The following is a 22687-nucleotide window of genomic DNA, read 5'->3' as shown; positions in this document are numbered from 1 at the left end:
TATTCCCCATATATACTCCCTGTATGGCTCAGTTATCACAGTGCCTTTTCAATAATTCAGCCTGTGTGCTCTGGCTATGTCATCTTGGGAAAGGAGCAGTACCAAAGAGCTGTGCTTCTCATAGGAAGGAGCAGGAGGTACATGTTACAGGCTTTCCCATGTTTACCATATCTTTTGTGTAAGCTTGATTTTCACAGGTGTATTTGCCTTGGGAAGGTCCAGTTCCACAAAGGTCAAATGCTCTTCAGTGGAAACTTTTCCTGAAAGCAGACTGCAGCATCAAACTTTCCTGCATGAAAAAAGACATCTTTCCTCACTGGCATATTCAATACACAAAAGCAAAATATTTTTGCCCTTTGCAATATAATGCAACTTAAGACATGCTGCCTCCCACATAAGGCCACAAAAAAAGGGCTTCTTTCTTTTATTCCCAGGTTTTTAAGCTCACAACGTTTCATGTTAGGAAATTCAGTCAAAAAAGGGGATTGCTCTGAAAGCCACCGCTTGACGAACACCACCTCGCTACTGTCACGACACCGAGATCTATAAGGACGCCTGGTCTGACTCCCACGGGATGCTCTGGGGGGCTCACGCGTGGCCCCACTGACCCCACAGTCTCCCGGCCACCGCCCCGCGCCAGGCACCCACCATCTCCCTCCGCGCACCCTCGGCGCCAGCGGCGCAGGGACCCCTCCTCGGCCGCGGACTCCCCCCACCCCTGGGGCGCTGCGCTGCGCGGGGCCGAGCGAAGCGCAGCGGCCCCCTCCCTTTCCCTCCCCGGCTCCTCTGCGGCACAGGGCCGGGGCGCGGCCGCGGGGCAGGTGTCTCTGCGCGCCGCGGCGGGTGCGCGCCTGTGCGTGAGCGCGCACAAGGCGGGGCCGCGCAGCAGGCAGCCCTGTGCCTGCTGGTGCCGTCTGGGAGCCGGGGCGTGGAGCGGAGGAGGGCGCGGAAGGGAGTGGGGGGACGAGCATCCTCCAGGCCGAGGTTCTGTTTGTTTCTCCGGGCTCCGCGCCGGCGAGCGGGAGGCGCTTCGGCACCGCTACCGGCGAAGTACCTGCGGATCGGCTTTCCTCCTCCTCGCTGGCTTTTTCCAGTTTTGTGGTGGTGGTAGTTTTTTTTTTGTTTTTTTTTTTTGTGTGTGGGGGGTTTTTTTTTTTTTTCTTAGCCCTCCCTCAAATCCAGGGAGACGCTTCTGAAGCGGGGTGAGCGCCGACCTTACGTAAATGGTGCTGCTCCGGGGAGGGCATCCCCCCTGCGAGCCCCGGGTCAGGGGAGCGTCCCCGGGCGCCGCTCGCCCTGCCTAGCGGCCGGGCTCCTCGCCGCCGTCGCCGCAGCCCCGCCTGCGATCCGCACCGGCACCGGCGGGGGCGGGCGGTGAGCAGCAGCCGGCAGCCCGCAGCCCCGTCCTCGGCGGGTTTCGCCGCCTCCGCGGACCGGCTGCGGGGATGATGCGGCGCGTCGGACCCCGCGGCGGGGAGGGCGCTATGTCAGAGAGATAACGCGCCTCCGCCAGCAGCCCGGGGGCAGTGTCGGTGCCAGGTCCCCCCGGGACCCGGCTGCCTGGGAGCCGCTCGCAGCTCAGCGGTCGGACTGGCAGCGGCGGCGGGGCCGGGGAGAGACGGGGCGAGGCCCGGCGGGGCGGGCGAGCGGCGGCCGGCCGTGCCGGGGCACCTCGCCTCCGGGGGGCAAGCGCCCGGGAGGCTGAGGAGCGCAGGCAGCACAGCCAGGGAGGAGGAGGAGGGCAGCGCCATGACTCATTTGCAGGCAGGTCTCTCCCCGGAGACTCTGGAGAAAGCCCGGCTGGAGCTGAACGAGAACCCCGACACCCTGCACCAGGACATCCAGGAGGTGCGGGACATGGTCATCACCCGGCCGGACATCGGCTTTCTGCGCACCGACGATGCCTTCATCCTGCGGTTCCTGCGGGCCAGGAAGTTTCAGCACTTCGAGGCGTTTCGGCTCCTGGCCCAGTACTTTGAATATCGCCAGCAGAACCTGGACATGTTCAAGAGCTTCAAGGCCACAGACCCGGGCATCAAGCAGGCACTGAAGGATGGTTTCCCCGGTGGGCTGGCCAACCTGGACCACTACGGCAGGAAGATCCTCGTCCTTTTTGCAGCCAACTGGGACCAGAGCAGGTAAAAGCAGAGCCACCCGCCTGCCTTAACCCCATCTTCCGCCGGGAAATGCATGGGAAAGCCGTGCCAGAGCAGAGGGAGAGAGATTGGGCAGCAGGGATACACCCGGTGCTGCCCACATTGGGATGGGGAGCAGCCTGGAAGGCAGAGAGAGAGAAGAAAGGAGAAATGTGTCTTGTGGCTTAGGGCCTTTTCAACCAGGTCATCCTTTGGGGTGTAAATTTTGGGAGGGAAGTAGAAACTGCTTGGATGCTCTTCTCAGCTGTCTGATAGGAGGTTTACATCCTTCTGCCTCCCTTTAGTTGAAGTGAGCTGGCATTGTAGACGATGTGCTTATCCTCCAGACAAAGGCTAATTGCACTCTCTGGGTTGGTCTTTCTGTTTCATCACTCACAGAGTTGCTTAGGAGCCATAGGAGAAAGTGGGCGATGCTGGCTGTGTGTAAAACAGGAGTATCCATCATGAGCTGAAAAGTTTGCCTGTGCAGGAAGCTGAGGCTCCAAGTCCTTACCCTCAGCTAAAGAAAGCTCTTCCTAAGCCTCCTGGAAATGCCAGGATGGAAGTTGCTGTAACTACTTCATTTCCCACTCATGCTGCTCCAAGTGTCCATTCCCTGCATAATAAGATCCAAGCCCACAAAGCTTTGGTAGCAAATTCAAAGTGACTAGTGGAGTCCCTAGAACACTTTCTGATCCTTTTTGGGACTGCTGTAGCCTGAAGATGACTTAGTAGGCTGACCCAAGAGCTGATTCCCATCAAGGCCCTTTTAAGCTGTCAGCTTGATACTATGTGACACTATTTGTTTATTCTAAATACCTAATTGGGTATCATGCTCAGTTTCTTCTGCGGTCTAAAATTATATTCACAAAACCTGCTTGATTTCAGTACATGTAAATGAAGGAATCCATTAAGAGTGAGCTCTCTAAAACCTGTTCCTGTGAGCACTGCATTGTTTCTCTCAGCTCCCAACCTGAGGGCAACTTTAGAATCTGAAGCGTTTCTTCATGAAAAAAATTAAAATCTTGCTAGTTGCCATCTTTTGTATGGTCAACACAGTGATGGTATCCTAAGCTCAGCTACTTTGAAACGTGGGGAGGACACAAGCAGCTAGAAGAGTGGATAGAAAGAACAAAATTTGGGGGATAGGCATGCCTAAGCTTGCCCTTTAGGTGTTTCTTTAGCTGTCCTCTTGCAGGCTGCGTGGATAGCCATTGCAGGGAGCATTCCCACAGCTCCCTGCGCCAGTTGGTTTTACAGTTAGGGACGGGTCTCTGCCCGGAGGGCTGCTGGCTCACCTTGGCTTTCCTCCTCTCCAAATGTGGCAGTCACATCCACACTGCATATGGGGGAAGTTTCCTAGCCCTTGCTCATCCATGAATCAAGTCTAGGGACTAGGAGAAAGCTGTTTGGCACAAATCAAAACTGCCCACAGCTAGGCTAACAACTAGAAAAGGTGGATGAACATATGCAGAGCTGAGGCCTGCGTTTTTTTTTCTGCTTTGGTTTTCTAGCAGATGGAGCAAAAAAGCTGAGTGAGGAGCAGTGGTGATGAGGCTAAGGACTTGCTGAGCAGTCTTCGTTTCCCGCATAAGGATCAGGTCAACTCTTAATATTAAAAACAACTCCACAAACTCTTAAAAATCCTTGAAGGAAGAATTAGTAAAGAAACAGATGGTTAGGACTTTTATGAAGTTATATATCTGTGATGAAGAAGTTCCCTTCTTAAAGGTAGTGTTGTTTCTTGTTAATGAAAAAAAATCCTAAAGCTTTATGTGGCACTTGTCATATCGTCACTTGACTTGATCCTAGTCAAAAGAACACCAAGAATTCAAGTGCAGAGATTAAGTGGCATTTGAAATAATAATTGTCATTTGAAAAGAATGATGTTGAATGTGCTGATATTTAAGGTACATGAGATCAGCTGACAGAACAATACATTTATTGTGATTTTTTCATGAAGTCTTAGTGGTACAATTAATATTCTTTATGCTATGACAGTGAAGTGGCTGGGGCACACCAGAGTATGTAATGGCCATGTTTGCAATTGGGTGCCTATTGCTTTTCAGCACTGCATGCCCATGGCACGCCTCTCCTCCAGAATAAGGGATTTGTTTTCAGATAGACCACTCAGACAAAGCAGGGAGAGCTGAAGGCCAGCTGCGGGGAGTGGCTTGCTTCAAGGCACATGACAAGTCAGTGACACATCTGGGAATGGAGCTAGGTCATTTTCTTTTCTAATTAATTTAGTGTCTTCCATTATGTGATGTTCAGTGGCTGAACTGGGGGAGCACTGTGTATGGAACTTATACCAGGGCTGATATGCAGTATGTCTCATGCTTATGCCTTAACTGACTTGAGATCTTGCAGTACATAACCCAGTGTTCTTCTTACAGGAACAATGGGAGGATTACTTATTGAAACCTGTCTTGTTAGGCCCTCTTTGTATGCTTCATAAACTAAATTAATAGATCACAGCACATTTATCATGTGTGCAGCTTATTATTAAAAAGTTCCAATTTGTTATTTAAATGAATAGCAGACGTACGATGGATGATTTATATAGCACCGGCAGCCTATGGTTTATATAGTTCCAATTAGAAAGAAAAGCGTGGGAGGCAAAAAATTCCTGTGGTAAAACAAGCCTGTGTACTAGATGTTAAATCATTAAATTAAAGCAGGGCCTGAAAACTGTACCAGATGTCCTACCATCTGAACAACCAAATCTGACATGTATTTAAAACAAACAAACAAAAAAAAAACACAAAAAAAGGAAGGTGAAAGATAATGAACTGAGTAGCCCAGCAGCTTTGCAGCAGGACCCAGCCTAACTCTCCACCCTGTCTGTACTATGGGGAAAATGAAGATGGGTGACACTCTGGGAGGGATCAGCTTTCCCTATTAGCTTCCAGGTTGTTCATTCATAACTACATTTGGCTTGTAGGTGTCTACATGCATTTGAAGACTCCCCTTTTCTTAATGCGTCCAGCTGGTGAAGTTTTTTTGAGTTAATGGTTCAATTAACTTCAGCCTTCAGCTACAAGGGATCTGTTGTCATGCATGGTCTTCTGTATGTTTCATGGCACCTGTGCACCCATTCCCCAGGAAAAGCAGTCTACTTCGATGCTATGTATTTGTAATCTTTCCGGCATGAATTATCTCAGTATTTTTCCTAGAAAGTGCATTAGAAGAGTGCAATGATACCTAGTTCCTGAGTGTCACAGTGACCCAGTCAGCTCACACCATCCTCAGTGAATATGGAAATCCTCTGCACCCATTACCATGGGCTCTGCTCTTGCATCAGATGATTTACAGCAGGGCAAAGACGGAGTCCACTGGTTTGCTTTTAAAACTATGTTTTTATGTGCAGAAGTGCTAGAAGCTTTTCTTTTTCTCCTGTTAAATGAAAATTTAAGTTCTGTAGCTATTAGAAGGCCAGTCTGCTCCTCAGCTCACAGTAGACCGCAGGTGAATTGGCAAGGTATTTTTCAAGCTCTGACAGAGGCAGTGTGACAAAATAAATAGCAATGCTAACAATAGTAACATATTAACAGTAACAAAATAGCTGTTTACCACAGTCAGTTTTTGTTTGGAACTTATATCTTTAAAATGATAATTACTAACTAGTGCAAGCACTGTCATTTTTTCTACAGTTGCTCCTGCTGACTGATGCTGTCTTATTGTTTCCTAGTTTTCCCTCAGGTATCTGTATCTGCCTATTTTCACTTGTATTTAGGCTGTAGGTGTTTTGGCTGGGGATCTTTTTGATCAATGCTAATGTAAAATTTAGATCAGCTGAATCTTCATCTGTGGCTGTGACTGTTAGACACTTGGCTGACATAAGGCATAGTGAATGGTATTAAATCTGAATCTAAAAGCTAATGTGGTAAAATATTTGAAAAAAATTCTATTTCTCTATGCATTTTTGTAACACTGGTGATGCTTTTTGTTTTTAAAATAAGGGCTTCCAGGGCATGCTGCCCCTATTTAAGCAGAATAGCTGTAAGAGAACTTTCAATCCCCCATCTCTTTTCAGCATTCAATGTGGATCCAGACTGACAAACCCAGGAGATGTGAGGCATCATTTTTAGATATTCCTTTGTGTATTTTGAGGGCTCTTGTTTTGATGAAATGCTAAAAATATTAAGCCAGAGCAGTAGGTTAGAAATGAGATGATGGCTCAGAGACTTGACCAGCTTTCTCTTTTAAGTCACAGTGGCACAAGAGCTCATTTGACAGAAACTTCTTTTCCAAATGATGATGAGCTTAAAATACAGATTGTGTATTCTTTATTTGTTTGGGACCTTCAAGAGACACATGACTCAAATTTAACTGAAGAAGACTTACTATCCATTTCTACTAGTTAAGTTTGCATCCTGAGAAGCAGATTCATGTTATTCAGTTTTAATTCCCAAAATAACTTAAAAATTTCTTTCTATCATGGAGAAGACGACAAACAGCAAGAGACAGTAGGCGTCTCTGCTAAATCAGATTATCTGTTATTCAGTGCAAAAGTGAACTGACTGGAACCAGAATCTGGTTAAACAGATGATATGGTTGATGCCACTCATCATCAAGAATGTAAAGTATTGAAAAGAGCTGACACAGCTGAATTTGACATGAGACATCTGTACCCTGCATTCTGCCTGTCTCTTTATGTTGGCCTGGTGGAGACCACAGAGAATGCATGGAAGAGGATGCATAGATCATATAACTGGAAGGTAAAGGTGAAAGATCATAGTGAAGTACTATCAAGAGTTGATAGCAGCGTCTGCCAGACTGTTTCCCCCGGAAATCCTTGGAAGCACTTTGTTCATGTCCCACAAAAAATTCTCAAATAACTTTTCTTTTCTGTAAAGGGTAAATTACCACCACCATTTTTAAGTTATTTTGGGAATTATGAGAAAATGGGATGCTCAGTTAATTGTTTGAGCTCTTCTGTTCTTGACAAATAAAGACCCCAGTGAGGCATTTCCTTAGGAAGCTCTGTCGCTGTTTTGGTAGAAATGGTAGCCATCCCAAAGCATTTGAAAGAATCATTGTCAGTATCACTATTAACTGGTCAGCCTTCCCAGGTTCCATTGCTTTAAAGTCAACCTGAATGAAAAATTTCAAGAAGTAGCAGACTGTGTCTTGTACACCACTCCCTACTTCACTTGAACTCGAACTGGGACTCACATAAAAAAGGAACATTAAGAGTGCATTATATATGTGATAACATATTTCCAGCATGTTTTATTCACATTAATAATTGGGCTAAAAAATATGTCTAAGTTCCCCATCAAATTAAGCATGGTTTTATAAATAGACAGCATTAAATATATTTAAATTAACTGTGAGTTCCTGATTATCCTAGGAATTAGTAATACCTTGCTAACTACAAAATGTCCCATAAAAGTCTGTTTAAACAAGTGAATGCAAATAGATTTAGCCATAAATAAATAAGGATTCATTTCTTCACTGTCTAACTTCAGGCTAGTACAGAGCATGTACTGCAGCCGATCAGGCCCAGCACACCCTACATACCTGACAGCACTGGAGCAGTGGTTGTAAAACTGAGGCCAGGGTAAAATGAGTGGCTAACTGTTCCCTTGCTGTTATTTAACATGGATTGGTAAGAATAAAACAATACCATATTCCCCTCAGACTGTGCACTATAGTTTCTTCATATTTAAGGCTAATAGGTTGATTTTTTTTTTCTTTTTTTTTCCTTCGAAGTAGAAAGGCAGTCAAAGCTGTCTTGGACCAAATTTATTTCACACTCACTAGCTTATCCTGTTTTCATCACATTTCTATATCTGAATGTAATTTCAGTGTGGAATAAAAGTTTCGGCAACACAATCCGAAGTAATTTTCCCAGTATCTCTCTACGTAGAATTTTAATTTCCCAAAAGTCCAGCCAAAGGTGGAGTGTATTTTAAGGCAGAGCCTATGCATTCTAGTGCTGACATGAACAGTAGTAGCAGTGAAGTGAAATGCTGGACGATGTGGGAATGGAGTGCATTAAAGATGTGTCTGTGTGCAGATAACTCTGTGCTGTGTGAAAGCTTCCATGCAGTTTCTTCAATCATGTTTTGTTTGCTTGGGATGTTCAGCTGATATTTTCAATACTCTGCTTGCCATTTGCACCATTAAGATTTCATCTATCGCACCAGCTTTACATTTCTGGCTTGTCTCAGCATATGTCCACAGTAAAACCTGCTTTAAATACCCACTAATGGCTTTGTCTGTCTTTCTGGTGTTCTGTACTGTACTTACGTAAGGTATTGAAACCAGTACAAGATATCCATTATAGAATGAAGAATAGCTCCAATCTTCAACTGCTTGCCCTGAAGGGTATTTAAGGTGGGGAGCTAGATTGTTAGTGACATGTCCCTGTATACTCCTGATGTGGCTTTTTAGACTTAAAGAGTACTTTAGATACCTCCCTCTGGCAGGAAGCGTTCTTACTTGCTTTTAGCTAGACCTGTTTTCTTCAGAACTAATGTCAGTTTTCAGTGACTAAACACAAATATTGTCCTCGTTGTGAACTGTATTTTTTACACTAAACAAACCTGCAATAGGAGTTACAGTGATGGTGAATGTGCCATAGATTTGTGGAGACCCAGCCCTGTGACTGTTATTTACTCTCTGTGGTGGCTGAAATCCTGGTCCCATTGATGCCTGACAGTTTTTCCACTGTCTTGAATTAATTCAAGACATAATTAGGTGTGTTTTTGTTTACATGTATACTATGTACACATAAGAAAAGCATTTTATGACCAGTCTTAGAGACCTGATTTGTTTCATAAACAAAGAATCATTATGTCTGATGCACCAGATTTCTAGCAGCCTTGTGCCACTAGGAAGCCATTAATCCAAGGTATGTGATGTCTTCTTGAACTCCTTAGGGAAAACATTAGAGACACACATGAGGACCTTGGGACCCTTCTTCCTGGACTGAATGTAGGGCTCTTGTAGCAGCCTTCTGCTTTGCAGAGCTCTTCTGGAGAACGAGATCTTTTGAATGAGGCAACATAAATGTCAAGTAGGGTTGAGGCAAATTTTAGGATTTGAACATTTCTAATGTCTGTTTCTTGTATGAGTTCTCATTGGAGATCTTCCTTGGATTGAGGCATTAGCTGCTCTCTCGGTGTTTCATTCACTGTAATTTCCTTCTCAGTTCAACATTTCCTCTAGGAAGGCCTCTTACATGATGTAACTCTTTCTAATTTTGTGAAGCATTAAAAAAAATATATATTTCTGAGACTTACACCGCCTCGTGGAAGTAGCCAGGAGTTTAAAGGCAGTTTGCCACACGGAATCCAGCTCCAACTCCAAACATGACTCTGTAAACCTCCTTCCTTCAGGCTGTGTGTTTTAATCCTGATGCTGGCAGTTGTACAAAGTGCATGTCACAGAGGGAATTTTTAGTACCCACGTTGATTAGGTGCCCTCCACTGTCCGTTCACCAGTGTTGTACTGGATAGGTAGACTGGTCTGCAGATGCACTAGGCAAGCTAAGGGCTTTTAGTGCCACTACAACTATCTGTAGTTTTTCATGTTGCCAAACACTCCCTACATGTCCCTTTGTACATGTGCAAACTAGTTTGGGAAAGAGTCCATAAGAATTATTTCAGGTTGCTCTTCGCACTGTGTAACTGGGGGGGGGTTGTTGGCTTATTCAGAGGCCTTTGCAGTGGTGGTGGCATTTTCCCCAGCAGTTGGGCTGGGGGGGAGCTGCTCTGCCTGGGGAGAAGGGGAGCATCAGCAATGCCATGCCTGAATTGTTGGCCCTCCCACGCCAGCCCCTGTGCCCTTGTGCAGGTTTGCCCGGGGCAGGCTGAGCTCCCTAGGTGTGTAGCACTGTGCCTGCTGCAAAAACTGACCCAGCAGTTCCTTGATGATCAAATTGCACTAACAGGGTTAAAGATCGAAAGTTTTAAAGATTTCTTTGAAATTGGTTGTAAGGCATGTCCTTTTTTCTCCTTGAATAAAATTTCATTTGCAGAAATGGTCTTTATTTTTTTACTTTTTCCTTCTTTTTTTTTCCCCCTGCCAGAAGGAAATAGAGAATTTTAGTGTTTTGATGATTTCTATTGGGAAATTACAGATAATTTTTTTGTGCTGTTTCTTCTCTTAGTTGAAAAAAAACTGAACAAAAAAGAGGGAGAATGCCAAACTTCCTCTAAACCTTAGATCTCAGAAAAGTAAAGCATTAGAAAAAAGTTAAATCTCAGAATAGTGTGAAGGAGAGATTATGAAAAATTTTATCCCAGTTAATTAAACCAAATTCAAAACAAAATAAGGGTCTCCAAAATGAAGAGGAGAATTTTTTAAAACAGTGCTACTGTTAATGATTTCTGGGGAAAACACACTTTCTTGTGTTCTGACATTGGGAGAGTCCTTTTTTAGTTCCTTTCCTGTGAATGCATAGTTGGGAAGTTCACTGAGTTTTAGTTGGCTAAAAAAAACAAAGATGGAAAGATGTGAGGAGTCATCTACAACAAATTAATTTCATTTGTATTATTTCCTTTTTGCAGATACTTTCAAAGTACAGCTATGCCCACAGCAGAACAGCGTACTAATTGTATTAAAACAAGCAGAATTCAGTATAATTTAATGTAATTTCTAAGTAGGCACACATGCTCTTTGCTACATATGCAGTATAATAAAGAATTCTCTGGGGACTCACAATTTTGAAAACTCTGTTTGATGCCATCATGAGAGACATTTAAAGAGCCTTGTTTAAAAATATCTTCACAAATGCTGAAGATTTCACTCTTTTGTTTCTGGAATATTTGTTTATCTGATATTTTTCTGGTTTAAATTTCTTATGCCTCATTTGATACTGTGTTGGGACCGGAAAATTTATGTCTGTTTCAGTAACTGTTTATAAAATCTGAGAATTATAGAATGGTTTGGGTTGGAAGGACCTTAAAGATTATCAAGTTCCAACCCCCATGCAATGGGTAGGGGCACCTTTCACTAGACCAGGTTGCTCAAAGTCCCATCCAACCTGGCCTCGAACACTGCCGGGAGTGGGGCATCCACAGCTTCTCTGGGCAACTGTTCCAGGGTCTCACCACTTTCACAGTAAAGAATTTCTTTCTAATATCTGGTCTAAACATACTTTTTTCCGCTTAAAGCCATTCTCCCTTGTTTTATTACTACATGCCCTTGTAAAAAATGTTAATTAAAAAAATACTTACGTATAAAACATAGTTAGCCCAGGAAAAAAAAATCAAAAGTTAAACTACAACTTTAATATATCATTAAAAAGCCCAGATAATTCTATTGTTTCGCCTTATTTTAAAAAAAATCCAATAAGCTAAACTACCAGTTGATTAATAACTCTGTTATATGGCAGTCTAAAGATGACATTACTTGCATATATTTAAGCTATTCAACGACTCTGTTAGGTGGCTTAGCTTCCAAAAAGAAAGATTACACTCAGCAGGGCTTAGCAATATATAGTTATATCTTCTTTTATAAAGTCATTGATCTAAAAAAAGTTTATGTATGTAAAAGTTTATATATGTAAAACATACTGTAGGGGGCATCTTTTAAACCCAAGTTTAATACAGACAATGCTGGAACTGACGAATACCATGTTCCAAACTTTCTTCTGTAACCACAAAATTTGGGTATACGAAGTACTTAGTACTCTGGAAGCAGTTAAGTGACTCTTAAAAGGTTGCTGTTGCCCTTACCCAGAAACACCTCAAAACCCTAGTGTGTTACTTTCTGCTTTCAAGATCCTTGAAAAATTAGCCTTCTGTAGTTGTGGATTTAAGATAAAACATTACACAGAGAGAGGGATAAGGGGAACATGTGGAAATCCCTTTTTTAGCTGATGATTTTGTAGTAGCTGTTATTCACTTGGAAAGATATAGGAGGAATCTTTGGGGTCTAGGCTTCTGGTATTAGAATCAGGTTTTGGTATCATTATGATTTTACAAAAATACAATTTGCATAGAAATGCTTGTACAGGTGTAATAAAATGTAAATATACTAAAACAGCTTAGGAGACTACAGAAAAGTTCAAATTTGCTTTTGATGTGTTATATTCTTGTAGTTTGTTCTGGCTGGCTGATGGTCTAGATCTACATAATCCTGCTCCAGAAGATGAGCTCAACTAATTAAGCTTTTGAGGCTTTCTGAGCTTTATGTACCAATGACTTCTGAGGATACATTTGCTCTCCTTTGATTTAAACTTTTGACAAGGGGAGAATGCTCAGAACTTCTCCACCTCTGTGGTTGTTGCTCCTTTCCTAACAGAATCTCCCCTTCACATTCTCAGGTACACGCTGGTGGATATTTTGCGCGCCATACTTCTTTCTTTAGAAGCCATGATAGAAGACCCCGAGCTTCAAGTGAATGGATTTGTTTTGATTATAGACTGGAGCAACTTCACCTTCAAGCAGGCCTCCAAACTCACACCAAGCATGCTTAGATTAGCCATAGAGGGCCTTCAGGTAACATTATTCTTTTCTTTTCATAATTCTCCTTCATTTTGCAGTTCATTACAAATCTAGGTGGCTAAAAAACCCGAAAATCCAAGAACTGAATAGCAAGGCTATTAACACCTTAAGGTATGGGTGAACAGGCAAGCTACTGTGACACAAGGTAAAGAATGAACTCAGTCAGCTAACTGCAGTAACTCCTGATGTGTAGGCTCCCTCTTTCCTATAAATAAGAGGAAACTTTTTGGTCTTTATTCCGAAGTGACTGGCTTCCTGTAAATTCAGACAGTACCTTCTGCAGCAGCAAGTTAGAAGTAATCAGTTATTCATTAGCACAGCGCTAATGAAATATGGGTTGCTGCTGCCACACCAGGTTGTATTTATTTCATTGGTTCCTTTGGAGACAGGCGCTACATAATTTGTCAAGAAAAGTGTGGAGCCCTGTGATCAGACAGTTAGCTGGGACTATTTATTTACTCAAAGTTCGGCATGTGCTCGACTCTTTTTCTGGGTCAAAATTAATCTGAGAAGCAGCTTCTGGGACTGAGTATACAGTGATTTAAATTTCTTTCAGCTCTTTGCAAATGCACTTTATATAGCGCAGGCACATTGGTGGAAAGGATACTACATAACTCTCGTCTATCTCCTAAGATATTTTATGCTTATTAAAATGAAAAACTAACATTGTCAAGGTGGTAGTTTTCTGCGCAAGCTTGAGTTGCTGTGTTAAAAATACCTGTAATTCGCTCCCGTGGCAGTGTGCCTCACTTCTACAAGGACAAATATTCCTTTTCTATGATTTTTCTATCATTTATACGTTTTTATTACTCACAAAGCAAAATAACAGCCTTATTTTTGAACTTTTCTTTTTGAAGAAGCTTGCATAGCAGTAGTATAGAGTTTTGATCTAACTGATGAAATGGCTTAACCAGTATTCAGCCTGCTGTTGCACCAGAAGGGCAGTGGCAGTCATGAGACAGAGATGTCAATTTTCATTTTGTTGTGTTTTCTTATGCAAGAGTATGATTCTAATGTCTAACTACATTAGAAGGCAGCAGTGAGATCTGTGTTCTAGTACTGCTGCATTTCCTTTTATTGCTTTCAAAATTGTTTTCTTTTTTGTGCTTTTTTTTTCAAAGTTAGTCATTGTTTTCTGGTATAGAACATGAATAAATGCTTTAGGAGTCTTTGTTTTCAAATGATGGTGTTTCTTCTTGGGCATTACTCGGAGATGGTTATTTTGTAGAGAGTTGCAGTGGATAACTGCATGTGAAAATATGACGGATGACCTACCAAACTTCAGGTGGGCTCTGCATTCTCTTACTGTTGATTGGTTCATGACTGAACTGGGGAGGAGTCCATTGGCTTACTTAGTTTACCCATGCCCCCAGCTCTGTATGTTCAAGTATCCCAAGTCTGATGGTGGCCAGCACCCACAGCAACAGTTTGTGCCCACTGTCTTCAGTTCTGTTGACTCCAGAGATGTAAATGAGAATTAAACTGTTCTAATACTCGAGGAATCTATCCTAATCTATGACAAGTATTGTTACCTGTCATAGATTAGGACATGTACTGTTACAAAGTAAAAGTACTTTTACAGGGCCTTTTGCAACAAGTATTTTGAAGAAATCGATTAGTTGGGCTCTCATAATGCAGTGATCAATTTTCTGTGGAGAACCACTGGAGGAATGAGGGCTACCGTTCTTAGGGTATCAAAATTGATTGACTCTCTAGTGATCCCTTCCCAGTAGTTATACTACTTGAGGGATTGTTTATATTTAGGTTCCTCTCCTCTCTGACCCTCCCCTCCCCCCTTCCCTTCCCCTCCCCCTTCTTTCCTTTCCCTTTCCTTTTTCTTTTCTTTTCTCTTACACATTTTTCTGTGTAAAGATATATTAGAATCAATGGGAAGGCCTAAAGACAATTGTACTGAGCATCTTGAAGGGAGAACCGCACTTCAAAAAAACCTGTGATCAGGAAGGAATTAAGAGGAAAGCATGGTGGAAAGGTGGTACAGAGAGACCCTGGGCAAGGTATGGGTCTGTTTGCACATTCTTGCAAGTTTCCTTCCCTCAAATGTTATATTCCTTTACCTTCAACAGGGACTGCCTTTTCTTTTATTTTGGAGAAAAATGCGTAGCAGAAAACATCATTCTGAATGATGTCAAAGTAAAATCAGGCAGTATGAAAAAGTATAAGAACAACTCACACACACTATTTATTTATGACCTTCATAAATACTCTTTGTTTAATCAGAGAAATAAAATTTACTTTGGCTTATAAGATTTAACAGGGCTCAAGATGCTGAACTTTACCATTTGGAGAATTTAAATATTTGTGTTGCTTGGGTAAAAAGGGACAGTGAAAGTGGGATTAGTGACGGCTGAATTTGATGTTAATCAAATCTGTTTGCCTCCTGAATGAAATCTACTAAATTTGCATTATATTTGTTTAGCTTCCATGGTGAGGAGAATACTCAATATATTATGTACCAAAGACATTACATAGTTGTCTTCAGGAAAAAGAGATGTTTGGCCATGGAATTTTTTATGTTAAAGGACAATGATTATCTGTAATCTGATGTGAATTTACAGCATATCCATCGCAACAGTGTTGTACCAAATAATTGGTTCAGTGTAGGTCAGTGCTGATTTTTAGATGAAATGGTTTTGCTAGCCAAGGAGAAAAAACTTGATGTGGAGGTTGAGGCACTTGGCTGGGACTCTTGATGCTCCAGTCCTAGCTCATACACTGGCTGTGTGCTTTGGGAGAAAAGGAACAATACTCTTCCCTGCAGATGCTTGTGGCTACAGCATTTATGTTACTTCTCATCAGCGAGAAGGAGGATTTGCACTTAGAACTCCTACACCTTCCCTAGTGAAGAATAAGAAACAAGTGCAATGTGTAATACTCTCTATTTTCTGAGAAGGATCTGTCTACATTAGGTGCCTAGGAGTATCTAATTGCTTAGAGCTGTGAACCCTGAGCAGAAGGAAAAGTTTTTGAGAGCTGAGACTGAAACCCATGCCTTGACTTTAGCACTTTGTGTTGGCTCTCCCCAGCATGCTCAGTGTGTGGATGTTTGTGAATTCCAGTCTTTAGGTGCCCACTTCTCCCCATTCATTGGTTTCTGTAGCCAAGCACTAATGTCGGGCTCGTGAAGAAGCTCATTTTGCTCAGCAAATGGGTTCTGAAAGCAGGGAGTGTTACAGCACTGTGTGTTTCAATACCCAAGTGCCCTGAATATGTGCCTTTCAAAAACTTAACAAAATTTTGCCTCTTTAACCAGCAAGAGGTTGCAGTCTCTGTGCCTCAGCTACATTTCCCACAGAAAGTGAACTCTTGAGAGCTCAGAAGAAAACCAGTCCTAACTTTACATAGACAGTGATGAACTCTGAGCTCTTACCACACAAAATTGACAACTTGATGTTATGGTCTGATAAATAGCTGTATAAAAATATCATCTCAATACAGGATGTTGTTCAAAAAAGCAGATGAAATGCAAAGAATTGTAAAGAATTGAATAGAGAGCAGGGAACACAGTGAAGTCACTACAAAAATCTATGCCATCGCTTCCATCTTGAATGTTGGGGTGGCTTCTATTTTTATGTCTCAGAAAGACTATTGTAGAAATGAAGAAGGACAAAAACCCCCCAAAAAGTGTGGGCTGGTTTCTGTATGAGGAACAAATAAGTTGGCTGGGATTCATCTAGGTGGAAAAAGAAAAACTGTAGAGGGAAAGTACAGGAATCTATAAAGCAAACCATAGAGTCACAGGATAATTCAGGTTGGAGAAGACCTCAGGAGATCAACAAATCCTACTTCCTGGTTAAAGCAGGGTCCCTAATGAGGTGAGATCAGGACACAAACAAGATCATGGGTGGACTGTAGATGTTATTTGTTATCTCCATTTTAAGAAATTGGCATCATCAGGACATACTAGGAAGAGGATTGTCTCTTTCTAAGACATGGTAATTCTTTGTACAATAGCTGGGTAATTTGTGGTACTCTATGCATTGGGAAATTCTGGGTGCTTAAAGTTTAGTCGTGTTTAGAGAAAATGCTTAAGTTTGTGAAAGAGAAATGAACTGAGGATTACTAAATATGTAAAAACAGCATCAAAGTTCAGAATTCCTTGGGCTGCACATAGCTGGAAATGAGGTGAATGCTGAGTGGAAATAATCGCATATGCTATCCAAGTTGTAGCTACTCTAGGCTCTTATTTTTGGCCTCTGTTAAGGGCTGGGAGGACTTTTAGTGTGACATAATTAAATCAAGAGTATATTTCACCCCTTCTCCCTTTTTAAAACCTTCATTTTACTGCTCCTGGCACTCCCATGGCCCCTTCTGCCAAATCACCAAGGTGAGAACACTTGGGCAGAAGGAGGGAGGAGGTTGTGGCTATGATTATTTTCTTTCTGATAATATTTTTTTTTATATAAGCCTTATCTGGGCTTCTCCCTGCCACCCCCGCCCACCCAAGTATCAGGACAAGTGTTGTTTTCAGAAAGCAGGTAAAAACAGTTTCAAAGACAGAAAATTCAATTTGAAATGATATTGAAAGTTGGGGCTATTATTAACTCTGACAGACAGCTTTGGGGTAATTATAAGTGAGTTTTGCAAAATGAGACATTGTGAGTATTCATGAGGCACTTCAACTGATTCTCTAATATTTAGTATTTTAAAACCTGGACCACTAACTGCTTCTTAAAGACTTGATTTCTATTAGTGCATAATAGTAGTTGCAGGCATGACAGATTTTTTTTTTTCAGGTTGTCACTTGGGCAGGCTGTACCTCGAAATGCTTTGCAAAAGTGTGTAGCTATTGGTAGCTGAATGTGAATGCTTTTCCTCTAGTTAAAAAGCTGGTGAAAAAGAGATGATACACATTTAAACTGGCAGCTGAACATATGTGGATAGTCAGCATTGTTGCAGAAGACAGAAGACTTTTTCTTCTGGGGTGAGGGTGTTTACAGGAAGAAACAGCGATAGTATTGTGGGGGACAAGGCAGGTCTTTGACTGTGTCTTTTTGTTTTGTAACAGAGGAAGGCTTCATAGGCTAAAACAAACTCACTACTGCAAACATGAAAGGAAACCAGACAGTAAATGAAGACAGCATGCTTGCAGCTACTATTACTGTCGAAAACATCTTTTACACAACCATTAGTGTGAGTATCCCCAACCAGATTTGCTGCAGCAGGGTAAGGTGGAAGTACCAAACACCAGACCATGCACAGTCTGGTGATGAAAGTGACGGGACGTCCTACTCCCTTTTTCTCTAAGCGTGAACTCCATCGGTATCTTACTGGGAATCTTGCCTGAACATCAGGGTTAGTTAAACAAGCGCAGAGAGTGCTTAAATTTCACCTCCTAGTTCTGGACAACATCTATGCAACCAGCAGGTTGCAGTGTCAAGATCCTAAGACAGGAATGTCTAAAACTAAGGATACTTCTGAAAATGGTATTTTGACTTCATATAATTTCATGTTCACATGCTCTGTGCTGTGCATGATTGTTAATAATGAGCTTAAGGAACAGTTAGTACTAGCAATGAGCATCATTGAGCAGCAAGTCACAGAACAGAACTTTGGATGTTTTTGCATCCAAACTTTAAACCATAAAGCCCACTCATTCAGTGCTTGAGTTTTCCACCAGTTTTTGAGAACAGAGTCCTGACATTTCACACAGTGCTTGGGAGAATATTAAAAAGTAGCAGACTCAAGCCTTTGATGGGAGTATCTTCTGCTTTCAGGAGGTCTAGTAAATCATGTAGCTGCTTTCATTCATTTTTTTTCATTAAAGGATTAAGTTGTTTGTAAATGCTAGAGTCCGCTGAGCCCAGACCTCCCAGAGAACCGAAGGATGTGCTTGTAAACAGCGCAATTTCATACCAGTGCAACTCGTGTTCTGTAGCAACAGCAGCAGAATGGGATATTTTTCCTAGGAACTTGTTAGTTTGCAAGAGCTTGCTTACATTTGGTCTTCTCTACTTGTAAAATGGCCATCAAAAAGGTTTACCATCAATTTACTGTAGAAACAGGCTGAACCGGAGGTGATATTTCTAACTTCTCACCTGCTGTCTGGATTGGCTTAACCTGCCAGGTAAGAAAGAACTTGATGACCATAGCTCAAATTCAGCTACAAACAGGCATGTTTGTATAGACATAACCGTTAGTCACTGTGGTCCCAGCTATTAACCTGTTACCTGAAGACAGAAGAATCAGTTTCCTTGCTAGATTCTTTTATGATGCTTATAAAAAAAAAAAGTTGAATGCCTTTGGAATGTTAATATATTTATTCTCACAAACACATTTTTAAGACAAGAGGGTACCATCCTTTTTTTTTCTTTTTCCTTTTTTTTTCCCTCAGCTGAGAGCTATTCCACTAAAAGATTACTATTAAAAATGTCTTCTGACTTGGTGTGCCCACTGTGACAGGTCATGGTCTGATTTTCAGTCACTTTTTATACATTTAGAGTCCAGCTGCCATTAATTTTTGATCAGGAGGATTCAAGGCTTTAGAAGGCTTCATCCTGAGCCCCCAAGCCAGGAGTCTGAATTTTAGCATGGCTAAATTAGGAGCTTCTCATTACATGCTCTTTGAATGTAGATAATGCCATGTAGGCTGCTGCCTCTCAAACAAATGATAAAAAGCAGTAAACCAAACTCTTCTTTTATCCTCAGAAATTCTGCTTAGTGCAAACTGCAAGGAAGCTTAATGGAGTTAAATATCCACCCTCTGAACACTGCCACTGGAGCTAGCGGAGTATCTGCCTGCAGTAGGTTGTCATCCTCTGTGTGAACCCACACAAGAAAGACAGAGGGCACTTTGCCAGTGTTTTACAGATATTTGCTGTAAGCAAGGCGTAATTAGTTGTGGGGAGCTTGGCTTTTGATCAGGCACTTTGATCTAACTGGCACAGGCTCTTCTGCTGGTTCCTTCTCCCATTTTTGCTCTGAGCAGCATTTGCCACTGTTCTACTGCTTCCCCGGTTCCTCATTCCACTCCTACTAACCTTGCCTTACTTTGTACTAGTCTTCACCGATGTGATTTTTTTTGTCTCACTGTTCTGATGGCATCCTCCGAAACCTCAATCACCGTAGATGACTGCATGGCATGTTGAGTTCATCTTAGGCTCCTTAGGAGACCTCAGCCTTTTTTGGTCTCACTGGCCAAGTGCTCTCCACATCTGGTGTCTAATCAGCTTCAAATCTCTTTTTAACCAGTGGTCCCATTACTCTTTGTATCATTCAGGAAAGCAGCATTGGAGAGTGCAGCCTGATCTATTCACATACCGAGTAAGTCTTATAGCCACGAGACTGTTAAGGAAACTGTCCTTTTAGTTCCTCGGACTGGAGCTGGTCTAGTTGCCGTACATAACTCAGTGCTCATGGGGCCAGGTAGGAGAAATTGGGAGCTTCCAAGGATGTAGTGAAATTACATGGCATGATCTGGAAAAATAAGAATTTTTTTGTATCTGAAGTTTTCTTCTACTCAACAAAGTAGACATACTTAGTGTAGAAAACAATGAAAATGCTCATAGTTGACATTTTCCATCGGTTCTGTCAACAGTGAAAAACATCCAAATGAAATTATTGCATCTTAAGAGAAAGAAGACAGAGAAGATTCTTCTTGTGTGTGCAGACTGCTACTTTCTTGAGCTTTTGCCAAATGCTAACCACTTTTCTGTTTTATTTCTTTTTATCAGGAAACTGAATCTGTCTGTATTAAATAAAGATAGTGACTAAATTGCTCTGATTAAGCTGAAGAACTAAAATGATACTAAGGTGGTACCAACATGAGAAAAGACGGACTTGTAGCACAAACTCAATTAACTCACTGTGATTGACTTCCTGTTGTCTCTGGTAGACCACAGTTCAACAATTATAAGGTTATGACCATTCCTCAGCTTCAAAATATCTATTTTTTTTTTGGAAGTGATTTTTCTCAACCAAGATCTAAATATTCCTTCAGTATTTTAAGGTCGTGAAGGGAATAAATACTAGTCTTCCTTGTAAGGTCACTCAGAAATAAAGCTAATTTGTTGTAAATTGTAATGCTTGAGACAGAAGACATGTTTTAAGATCGTAGTTCACCTTCCTGCTAATGCAAGATTATCCTGTGCATTATATTTTCTAGAGCTTTGCACAGTTTAATTTAAAAGCTTGAAAGCAGGCCTGGCACATTTTTCGGAAACCTTTCTACAACTTCTTGCTCTTCAGATTTCTTGGCATTAATCCTAATTTTTCTATTTCAAAATGTCAACTCCTATAAAACCCTTTGCTATTTCACCGTGTGCTGTTGGGTCCAAAGCAGGAATTGGTGTGTGACTCTCAGTAACCCATAGAAAGGAATTGTTTGATGGAGTACTTTCTGCAACAGCAGTGATTTGAAATCAGGACCTAGAGATGTTCTTCTTGTGTTTGGCACTGGCAATGGTGAGATGTGAAAATTGGTGGGATCCTCTTTATTTGGAGAGCCTAAATTTAGGTTTTTTTAATAGTGTCCAAATTACCTATGTTGTCAATCCATTTTGTATATACATCTTTCATGTTTCCCTCATAAGGATACGCTGGATCATTTTTCGAATGATTTTCTGAAACCAGTCTAGCCTTTGTTTTCCATGATGCTATTAAATCCTCTGTGATCTTATTAGGCTGTGCACAGTTGACTTTATATTGGTGTCTTCAGCACATACTGCCCGTGCACATAGTGCCTGTGATACCAGCTAAGCCTTCTGTGCTCATTTCCCAAAACAATACAGTGTCATCTTTTTTTTTTCTTATGTGTTTTAGTAGGCATAACTGTTTAAATAAGTGCTGCATGGCTGGTGATTTAAAGTAGTTCAGGAACTGGAAGTTCAGATTTATAACAAATAAAGAAAATTATATTTCTTAAGAAAAAATTAATTATGAACTCTTTCTAAAACATCGTAGTTCAATGTGGATAACATATTAAAAAAAACCAGAGTACCTCTCAAAAAGCATTTCTGCAGTCATTACCTTCCTATTTTGCAAAGATCAGAATGAGTTCTTAAAAAACATCTCTTCTTATTATGTGGAATATGAAAATAGTGCTTGCAATCTTTTCCAGTGTCTTCTGTAATAAAAAGGATTGAGCACTAATGTTTTGTTTACACATAATGAATATCCAAACACGAATATGGACTGAAATCTGAGGTGGCTAAACATATTGTCCTATTTGTGAAAAATTGGGTTTGCATTCAATCAAAAGAAATTAATATCACTCCAGCACCTGACACTGAGTAAGTCTCATGTTAGCATCTCCCCCAGAACAGTTCTGGCTATGCTGAGGTGCTTGCTTGTTTTTGTGGGTTACCTTTTATGTTGTCCCTCACGGATTAGGCTTCAGCTATAAAATATGTATTCAGCTCCCTTATTTTATAGGACTAACTCCAATAACACACAGTGCCATTGGAAAATGCAATCTTTAACCAGTGATTAAAGATTGAGTTTTCAAATGTGTTTGTTATTTTCTCGCTCTTTTTAGTTGGTTCTTAACGATCTGGTATAGCTATAAGAATCTTTTGGGGTAGGGCTTTCTTTCTGAGAAGAACTGGTTTTCAACCCTTTACCACTTCCACCATTGTAAACATTTTCTGGAAGGAGAAAGTGGTTCTGCTGTGATTCAGGAGAGGGCATCCATAAAGATATGTTTAAACTGCAGTTTTCATTAATTCTTACCTGATATTGCACTGAACGTACCTTATTACCTGTAAAAGCTTCTGATTTTGTTGGGACATACCCACATCTCAAGCTAACCCAAATCTCAAGCTAATCTATTTGACTGAAAGTATAATTTAGAGCACTGCATCTTCTGGCTGAAAACCACCATGCAAAGTAAAGAATACAGGGCAAATCATCAAGTACTGGTAGTCCTCCAGCAGTCTTTTCAGAAGGTCTTTGCAAGGTACAGCCAGTCCTATGAAGTCTGCAATGAATCTTTCAGATCTTCACACAAGATCCCTATAGATTATTCTCCAGACGCCAGTGAGTCCATTTAGTAACACTGGATATGTTCAGTAATTCAAGTGCAGTAGTTATAAACTCAGCTTTTGCAGCAGGGATTTTCAACCTGCAGAAGAA

At 41.5% G+C, this 22687-nt stretch overlaps 1 protein-coding gene across 1 annotated transcript in view; it reads left to right on the top strand.

Moving 5' to 3' along the window:
* The first annotated feature begins 963 nt into the window (after window positions 1-963).
* CLVS2 (clavesin 2) overlaps window positions 964-22687 on the top strand; it is a 59922-nt gene continuing 38198 nt past the window's right edge. Inside the window, exons 1-2 of the mRNA XM_051792269.1 lie at window positions 964-2138; window positions 12418-12592. Coding sequence (XP_051648229.1) covers window positions 1750-2138; window positions 12418-12592 — 564 coding nt within the window. The 5' untranslated portion in view covers window positions 964-1749. The remainder of the gene's footprint in view (window positions 2139-12417; window positions 12593-22687) is intronic.

The sequence above is a fragment of the Manacus candei genome, unplaced genomic scaffold (genome assembly GCF_025592945.1).
Source record: "Manacus candei isolate 608988 ecotype Guabito, Panama unplaced genomic scaffold, ASM2559294v1 h1tg000034l, whole genome shotgun sequence".
In the NCBI taxonomy this organism is placed as follows: Eukaryota; Metazoa; Chordata; class Aves; order Passeriformes; family Pipridae; genus Manacus; species Manacus candei.
The sequence above is the reverse complement of the archived record's forward strand: the minus strand, read 5'-3'. Positions and strand labels throughout refer to the sequence as shown.